General features: G+C 34.8%; 1 protein-coding gene across 1 annotated transcript; it reads right to left on the bottom strand.

Annotated features, from left to right (window-relative positions):
* Positions 1 to 6,440: 6,440 nt before the first annotated feature.
* On the bottom strand, positions 6,441 to 7,806 carry LOC130748839 (protein PLANT CADMIUM RESISTANCE 2-like). The gene is made up of 4 exons (XM_057602084.1): positions 7,595 to 7,806; positions 7,342 to 7,413; positions 7,058 to 7,252; positions 6,441 to 6,956 (listed from the first exon to the last, which is right to left on the bottom strand). Exons 1-4 carry the CDS (start codon positions 7,707 to 7,709, stop codon positions 6,871 to 6,873), a joined length of 468 nt encoding a protein of 155 aa, XP_057458067.1. The 5' UTR covers positions 7,710 to 7,806; the 3' UTR covers positions 6,441 to 6,870.
* Between the last annotated feature and the right edge of the window lie 2,286 nt (positions 7,807 to 10,092).

The following is a 10,092-nucleotide window of genomic DNA, read 5'->3' as shown; positions in this document are numbered from 1 at the left end:
AAACATACTCTATAGTAAAGTTATTTGTGTAAGATCAAGTTTCGATCTAGTAGTACAACTCTATGTTTTGATGATTACAAGTTAACTATTAAGTATGAACAATTATGGTACTCTAACGTTGTTTTCTGAGTGTTCAAATGACAGGCCAAGACTCTGGTCCTATCTCACATGATTCAGAAGCACAATGTTCAAAGAGTAACCTCTGCAACGCTTTCGCACATACTATGTTCAAATCTGAACAGTAGATCAAGCTTTAGAAGATCTGAAGATCATAAAGCTCTGATATGGATTCAGCTCACTAGAAGCTTTGAAGAATCAGACGCTCTGAAGGATCAGACGCTCTGAAGGATCAGACGCTGAGTAGCGAAGATTCTGAAGTCCAAGAGTAAGCTGGCTCTGAAGACCAAGTACTTCTCCTCTGAGTCCAGAAGCAGAAGGTACAAAGGTCAAAGGATCCAAGCTTCCCTCTGACTCTGATCATCAAGCTTCACAAGTTCCAAGATGAAGCATCACTCTGATCAGAAGTCAACAAGGATAAAGGTCATGTCGCTATCCAAAGTACAAAAACAACTGTACCATTCCTGACGACCTTACCTAACCGATTCAGTCACAGCAGAACCTGGAAATCCCAGATCTGCCCTCCAACGGTAGCATCTCCATGCAACGTTCAAACCCTAATCCTTGGAGTATATAAAGAGGCTGAATATTGAAAGATGCCGCCTAAGAAACTTGTTCACGTGCAAGCAATATTCAAATATCTTCTTAGCAATCTTTCTTCAAACAGAACTAAGTGTGTTTACTATTAGCTTTCTAAGAAGCACTTCTTTGTAAACCAAAAACCTTCAAACAGTTGTTTGATTTACCTTTAGGAGATCAAGGTTGATCGGATCCTAGAGAAGACTAAGAGAGTGAATCTTAGTGATAGCTAAGTCAGTGTATTGTTAGTCACTTTGTAGGTAGCAAGTGCAGTTGTAACAAAACTCTGATTAGTGGATTGCCTTCATTCTAAGAAGGCACCTTAACGGGTGGATTGGATTAGCTTGAGGGATTTATCAAGTGAACCAGGATAAAATCATTTGTGTGTTTTCCTAAACTCTTATCTCAGCTCTTTTATTCTTGGTGGTTGAAGAGATTTATTTAAATCTCAAGTGGGTCAAGTTTTTAGTTGTAAAACGCTATTCAAACCCCCCTTTCTATCGTTTTTCATACCTTCAATTGGTATTAGAGCGCAAGTTCTGATTACCACACCTAACAGTGTTCAGTGATCCGGGCCGGTGTGAAAAACTAAAATGGCTACCACCATTGAAACGCAAAAAGATGTCTACAGTGCAAAGCCTACTATGTTTGATGGGCAAAGATTTGAATACTGGAAAGACAGGATTGAAAGCTTTTTTCTGGGCTTTGATGCAGATCTCTGGGATATTATAGTGGGTGGCTACGAGCGTCCAGTTGATGTTGATGGCAAGAAGATCTCTAGATCAGAGATGTCTGCAGAACAAAAGAAGCTTTACTCACTGCATCATAAAGCTAGAACTATTCTTCTAAGTGTTATTTCTTATGAAGAATATCAAAAGATCACATATCGTGAGTATGCTAAGGGTATCTTTGATTCATTGAAGATGACCCATGAAGGAAACAAGAAGGTGAAGGAGTCAAAGGCGCTGGCCTTGATTAGAAAGTATGAATCCTTCTAGATGGAATCCAATGAGTCCATTGAGGACATGTTCTCCAGATTTCAGCTACTCATTGCTGGAATTAGACCTCTCATCAAGAGCTACTCAACTGCTGATCATGTCATGAGAATTCTTAGAGGCCTTCCTGAAAGCTGGATGTCTTTGATAACTTCCTTGGAGCTCACAAGAGATGTTGATCAGATGAGTCTGGAAGAACTCATAAGCATACTGAAGTGTCATGAACTGAAGCGTGCTGAACATCAGGATCAGAAGAAGAAGTCTATAGCCTTGAAATCCAAATCTGAAAAGGCTAAAGCTCTCCAAGCAGAAGAAGAAGAATCTGAAGAAGCTTCTAAAGATTCTGATGAGGATGAGCTGACTCTGATCTCTAGAAGGCTTAACTGCATCTGGAAGCACAGGCAGAGCAAGTACAAAGGCTCTCTGGAAAGAATAAAGGAAAGAATGAATCTTCTTCTGGTCAGAAGAAGTCTTCATCAAAGGAAGTCACATGCTTTGAATGCAAAGAATCAGGGCACTACAAGAGTGATTGTCCTAAGCTGAAAAGGACAAGAAGCCAAAGAAGCATTTCAAAGCTAAGAAAGGCCTCATGGTGACTTTTGATGAATCAGAGTCAAAGGATGTTGACTCTGATGGAGAAGTTGTTGAAGGACTCATGGCTATTGTCAAGAACAAAGAAGCAGAGTCAAAAGAAGCAACTAACTCTGAATCAGCATCAGAGGAAGATCCATACTCTGATGATGAAAATGAGGTATTCGCTTCTTTCTCAACCTCTAAACTTAAATGTGCTTTGTCTGATATCATGGATAAATATAAATCTCTCCTGACTAAGGATAAAAAGTTGAAAAATGATTTCTCTGCTGTCTCTAAGACTTCTGTTGAACATGATAAAATTATTTCTGAGTTGAAAGAAAATAATCATGCTTTAGTTAACTCTAATTCTGTGATTAAAAACCAGATTATCAAGTTAGAAGAAGTTGTTGCTTGTGATGCCTCTGATATAAAGAATGAATCTAAATATGAAAAATCCTTTCAAAGATTTCTAGCTAAAAGCGTAGATAGAAGCTTGATGGCTTTAATGATCTATGGCGTTAGCAGAAATGGAATGAGTGGCATTGGCTATTCTGGACCAAGTAGAAATGAGCCTCCTATGCCTAAGGCCAAACCTCTGCATGAACATTTTGTACCCTCTGGTACCATTTTGCCTGAATCATTGCTTGCTAAAATTGCTAAACCTTCTAGTAAAAAGGGAACTCCTTCTGTGCCTAAATATCATGCTCAAATCCCTTTATATTATCATGTTGAAAAACCCAAGGTCATCAGAACCTCTGAGGTAACTAACAAGAAAGGACCCAGAAAATGGGTACCTAAGGATAAGATTATCTATGTTGCAGATATCCTTGATCGCTCCACTGAAACACCAATCATGGTATCTGGACAGTGGATGCTCGCGTCACATGACAGGAGAAAGGCGTATGTTCCAAGAGCTAAAACTTAAGCCTGGAGGCGAAGTTGGCTTTGGTGGTAATGAAAAGGGTAAAATTGTTGGTACTGGTACTATTGGTGTTGATAATAGTCCATGCATTGATAATGTTCTGTTGGTAGATGGCTTGAATCATAACTTATTGTCTATAAGTCAATTAGCTGACAAGGCTTATGATATAATCTTCAATCAAAAGTCTTGCAGGGTTGTAAGTCAGATCGATGGCTCAGTTCTGTTTAATAGCAAGAGGAGGAACAACACCTATAAGATCAGATTATCTGAGTTGGAAACTCAGAAAGTAAAGTGCCTTCTTTCTGTTAATGAAGAGCAATGGGTATGGCATATATGGTTAGGGCATGCTAGTATGAGAAAGATCTCTCAGCTGAGTAAGCTTGACCTTGTCAGGGGCTTACCCACTCTGAATTTCTCTTCAGATGCTCTTTGTGAAGCATGCCAGACAGGCAAATTTACAAAAGTCCCTTTCAAGGCAAAGAATGTTGTTTCCACCTCAAGGTCGTTGGAACTTCTGCATATCGACCTTTTTGGACCAGTGAAAACTGAGTCTATAGGTGGCAAGAGATATGGGATGATCATTGTTGACGACTATAGCCGCTGTACATGAGTAAAATTTCTATCCCGCAAGGATGAGTCTCATTCTGTGTTCTCTACCTTTATTGCCCAAGTGCTAAACGAGAAGGCTTGCAGGATTATGCGTGTCAGAAGTGATCATGGTGGAGAGTTTGAGAATGACAAGTTTGAGAGTCTGCTTGATTCCTATGGAATTGCACATGATTTCTCTTGTCCTAGAACTCCTTAACAGAATGGTGTTGTTGAGAGGAAGAATATAACTCTTCAAGAGATGGCTAGAACCATGCTTCAAGAAACTGACATGGCAAAGCACTTCTGGGCTGAGGCAGTAAACACAACATGTTACATTCATAATAGGATCTCTATCAGACCAATTCTGAATAAGACTCCTTATGAATTGTGGAAGAATGTAAAACCCAACATTTCTTACTTTCATCCTTTTGGTTGTGTTTGCTATGCTCTGAATACTAAGGATAGATTACATAAGTTTGATTCTAAATCTTCTAAATTTCTATTACTTGGTTACTCTGAACGATCTAAAGGTTTTAGAATTTATAATACTGATGCTAAAACTATTGAATAATCTATTCATGTTATATTTGATGATAAGCTTGACTCTGATCAGTAAAAGCTAGTTGAAAAGTTTGCAGATATGAGTATTAATGTTTCTGACAAAGGCAAAGCTCTAGAGGAAGCTGAGCCAGAGGAAGACTCTCCAGAGGAAGTTGGTCCCTCTGATTCACAGCCTCAGAGGAATAGCAGAATTGTTGCCTCTCACCCTAAGGAGTTGATTCTGGGAAACAAAGATGAATCAGTCAGAACCAGATCAGCATTCAGACCCTCTGAAGAGACTCTACTTAGTCTGAAGGGTTTGGTATCCTTAATTGAACCAAAATCAATTGATGAAGCTCTTCAAGACAAAGACTGGATTCTGGCAATGGAAGAAGAACTGAATCAATTCTCCAAGAACGATGTTTGGAACCTTGTCAAGAAACCTCAAGGCGCTCACATCATTGGAACCAAATGGGTGTTCAGAAACAAGCTGAATGAAAAAGGAGATGTAGTCAGAAACAAAGCAAGGCTAGTTGCTCAAGGCTACAGTCAGCAAGAAGGAATAGATTATACTGAAACATTTGCTCCAATAGCAAGATTGGAAGCTATCAGACTGCTGATCTCATTCTCAGTAAATCACAACATAATTCTCCATCAGATGGATGTAATTAAGAGTGCCTTCCTGAATGGATATATCTCAGAGGAAGTATATGTGCACCAAACTCTCATGTATTGTCATTTTTTTTTTTTTACTCTCTTTTATTTCTTAGATTTCTTTTCATATGTTTATTATTTTACATAAATAAGGATGAAAGGACACACACACACAGAGATATATATAATAAATTCTTTTCTGCAAGAGAAAAACAAACACATTTATCATGAAAAAAATACTTACAAACTAATAACTTCTTATATCCAAAATTAAATTTTATCATTTATTAATTGACAAATTATCTTTGGCCACTGTTAAAAAGTACTACACACACCCTTATTAATACCAACCACCCTAGTATGTAGCGGTAGTGAAAATGTAACACACTTTCAAGTGTGGTACACATTGGGGGATGATAATGATAGGTGTGGGTGATATTAATATCAATGTCCATTATCTTTTAATACATATAACAACAATAACACGAATTTAAAAATTTTACGCAGTAAAAAATATGAAAAGTAAAAAATACTAGTTCATTATATTTTTGTAGTATTTCATATTGTAAATCATGAAAAAATAAAATTGGAATATGATTAACGATTTTCAGTAAGGATATATTTAAAAAATTTGAAAAAAAAAATGGAACCAAAAAAAAAATTGGCCTTCAAAAAATATTGAAAAAACTAGGAATATTTAATGTTGTTATTGTGATTTTGTTTTAATATTTACCAAATTTGTTTAAGGATTGTAAATCAGGAAAGTATAGTAGTGGTAAATTTAGATAAGTTGGACACAGAATTATGAAGAAAAAAGCAACCTAATGTACTTGAGATAATTTTTTTTTAGTACATCGGAAAATGAATACTTGAAATACTTAAATAGGTCATACATATATTTCTAAATAAACTTATATCTTTTTTTTAAACAACTTATATCCTTATTCCTTAAATTATTATACTGTAATTCATGATAAGGACTCTGCTTTTACTTGTTACAGAATTCTCATATACAGAATTGTTGAAGTTAGAACTAGCATCACATTTTGAGAATTCTAGGTACATATGATCGTAATGTCATATTCACCATAAGAACACATGACATGAAAATGCTAAATGAAAAGAAAAAGAAAAGACAGAAACTACTTTATTTATTCTTCATATATATATATATATATATATATATATATATATATATATTGTCATGCTTCAGATCTAACACCACAAACTTGTATGAATTAAGAACTTCATCACATGCATGCGTGCACACAGATCCTCATTTCAAAGGGACTTTTTTTACCTAGATGGTGTAATTTGAAATGTTTATTACCAAAATGGAGCAACTTTTTTTTTATTTACATGTTTAGTGTAAATCGCCAATCTCATTGGCGATATCACTTTATTTTCTTTTGTTTTTTATGAAATCGCCACTGGTAGTGGCGACACCCTATAATTTTTTTTTTCTTGACTTTCTTTGTTAGTGACCGAATTGTATCAGTCACAAAATCCTAATATATAATATAAATGGTATCAGTGACCGAATGTGAAGAGAGATAGCACCCGTCGCAAAATGTCTAGCGACGGAATTCTGTTTGCGACGAAGTAAATTTCGTCTCAAAATCCTAGTGAATATTGAAAAAGAATTTAGCGACGGAAATTGAAGCGTGAATACTATCGTGGCAAAATTTTAGCGACGAAATTTGTGACGGATACTTTTCCGTCACTAATAAACAAAGTCAAAAAGAAATTATGGTTTCGCCACTGCTAGTGGCGATTTCATAAAAAAATTAAGAGGTATCGCCACTTCAAGTGGCGATTTACACTATTTTTGTAATTAAAACAAAAGTTGCACTAGTTTAGTAATTTGTTTTGAAAATTGCACTAGCCATGTAAAAAAGTCTTTCAACGCGTCATGCCCTTTTCCACTGTTGGAGCGGTTGAAGTCATGGCTACTCCCCTTGTCTGTTGCTCAACATTTCCATGCCACCCTATTTATTAATCAATTAAGTTCAACCAAAAAAAGATGATATTAATTATTAGTATCTATCTATCCTCAAGAAAAAAAATGATCTTAATATGAGATACACACCGATCTTCATGTTAAATCCATGTTTTTCAAGCTCACGGTACTCTTGGCACAATGCGCATCTATTGCAAAAGAAATGAGTCAAGCAATCCAAGCAATTATTTCCTTTCAAATTGTACTGAGATCTCATCTTTCTTCGGTAGTAGACTGAGTATAAGCGGCCATATACAAAATGGTTCAAACCACTATAACCACAAGCTGCATGCAACAAATTAATTCAGCATAAATTATCCAAAAGCTGCTATATATTAATTAATCATATATAAATGAATGAGTTAACCCCTTACAAATGGATCCCTTTTCAAGAATCTCTGCAGTTCGACCAAATGTTACCCATGGACACCAACACGTTAGGCAACCTGAAAGAAATTCACACACAATAATAACTCATAAATAGAGTTAATTCATAATGAATGTGATGTATAACCAGAAGTTAGGTGATACAAATTCTTGTTTCTCAATTTCTCTTTTTATATGTTAGGATATATGAAATCATGTTTGAATTAGTTAGTGAATACAAAGAAACAAACACATCCTTACAATTGTCGTAGTCAGAGAAGCAATCACATAACCCGGTAGACCATTCGACGGGAGGTTGCGGTCGCGGAGGAGGTATTGGTTGGTAGTCGGAGGAGCCTGCTAATGTTTTATTCATGATCGATTAACTAGTTAATGTAATGCTCTTGTGTTGGATGGAAGAAATTTGTTCAACTTCTGGATGGATAGAAGATAAGATAACGCTTATAATTAAAGTAAAAGGTTAGGTTTAACTATGTGATACAATTTGGGTTCTCAATTTATAATAGTGGGGAAATTAAGAGGTTGGCTAGCTAGTGGTATCAAAGGTTAATGTACATTATTAAATGATTTGGATCGTTGCATTCCACCCAATATAAGCAAAGTTATTCAATTTTAAACCCTTGAAAACTTATCAGAGTCAAAATTAAAACCCCTTGTCAAAAGGAAATAACATAAGAGAGAAAATAAATATATAATTGCAATAAAATTGATAAGTGCATAATAAATGAACGTTATGTGTGTCTTTCTAAGCTTTATTATATACATTTTTTAGCTTAATTGTTATGACTTAGCCATGTTCTGACCATTAGTGCTTATTTAGATTATTCATGGAAAAGTGCTTAATTCTACACTTTTAGCTTCTATAACTCTTTTGCTAGAAAAGGTTGAATCTGGAGATAGAGTGATTCTAATGGGGCTTGTAATATATAGTTGGAAAGCTATCTCGAAGCCCTACAACTTTCATGTTTAGCCAAATCGCATAAAATACCTCTAAAGGGGTCATAATTGCCTTGCAAAGTTGCTATCGCTAATCCTGTGAGTCTGAAACAGTCTGCACTAAAACCATCATATCTTGGGCTACAAAGCTCCGAATTAGGATCCGATTGAAGGCCCGTGAATCTGACTTAAACAGCTACATCTCTTATCTCTTATGTTTATCTCAATTGAATTTTCGGCCTTTTTGCGAGACCCGCGAATACCTGAGTGTTCAGAATCTTACCCCTTTTTGTGGTCCCGATATTATGAAGATTTAGATAACAAGAATTGTTACTTGATGGAAATAAGTGAGGTTTAGGTTTGTTAGACACCTTCTATCATCTCTCCCTCATTTCGAGTATGAGTTGCTAAACTCTTTAGGTTTTTTAATATTCTCGTGTTTGCAAACCTTAGGTTCAGTTCTTAATAAATATCATCTTTTTATTCAAATTGATTTATGTTCTTTAATTCCTTATTTGAATATTATTTTGGATTCAAGTAATATTCCGTTTTAATTGTTATTATCCAAGCGAATTGAGTCAGTTAGCGGATTCTTTAACTGATGATGAGACAATGAAACGATCGTGAATTCGTTCTCTATGAACGTAGATCTCTAACGCAGATCATTTGTTAGCTTTGTGAGCATAGATAGTTCTTGTACTTTGAAGCGGCGATCGCCAAGCTTCTTAACTTTAACGAATCATATTCTGAACGATTGTTCAGTGGAGAATTAGGGTTTCCATCTCATATTGTAAGCTGGAGTTCAACTCAAAGCCTTGTTGAAAGGTTGAATTAATCTTTTATGATCAATGAAAGTTTGTTTCACTTGAATGTTATAATCCGAAGTTACATATTATTTTTTTAAAAAAATAAATCCGTGCAAAAAAAAGCATATATGAAAAAAGCATAGATTGAGTCAACTATCAACTATTTTTGATACATCGGAAAATTCAACTATCAACTATTAAATCTATACATATTTTTAGAACATATTAAAAAAAGCCAAATCAGTGAAAAAAATTCATATATGTACATGTTTTTAATACATATGGCGGGTGCAATTTAAATTCCGATGTACCAAAAAAAAAAACAAATCCTTGAAAAAAAAAAGCATATACAAAAAAATATTAAAAAAAAATATGTACTTATTTTTAATACATATTTAAAAAAAAAAAATCCATATATATGAATACATGGTTAATTGAGATGATCCGTAATTTGAATACATATATTCACAAGTAGTTTTGGAATGCGTATTGTTTAAAAATCATACATTTAAAAAATCGTACGTTTTTTTTTTTTGAAATCTTCCGTCAAAAATCACAAGTATTACCTTTTCTTTAATTTGAATATATATATTGAATAAAAAATTGTATATAATTCCTATCTCATATTAAATCTTAGTTTTGGTGTAGTTTAGTTCAAACAATACTCTAAGAGCTCTTACATCCATGTACCGTGCAGAGATTTCTCTAGCTTCACAATATGCTGAAGCTAGAGCAAGAAGGAAACTGATACTTTCAAATAAAAGGTCATCTCGGACTACCCTCCCTTCAAATGTAAGCGGATGCAACACTGATCTGTTAAAAAATAATTTACAACCTTCAGGAACATCTATTTCTAATACAAGTAAGTTCAACACGTTTGCTCAGCGTTTACTTTGGATTTTTATTTTTAGTTTACAATGATTAGAAAAAAAAAAAGAATTACATAATGTAGTTTGATTTCATGAAGGAAATGGTGATGGATTAAAACGCATGATG

This window comes from Lotus japonicus, chromosome 3 (genome assembly GCF_012489685.1).
Source record: "Lotus japonicus ecotype B-129 chromosome 3, LjGifu_v1.2".
In the NCBI taxonomy this organism is placed as follows: Eukaryota; Viridiplantae; Streptophyta; class Magnoliopsida; order Fabales; family Fabaceae; genus Lotus; species Lotus japonicus.
The sequence above is the reverse complement of the archived record's forward strand: the minus strand, read 5'-3'. Positions and strand labels throughout refer to the sequence as shown.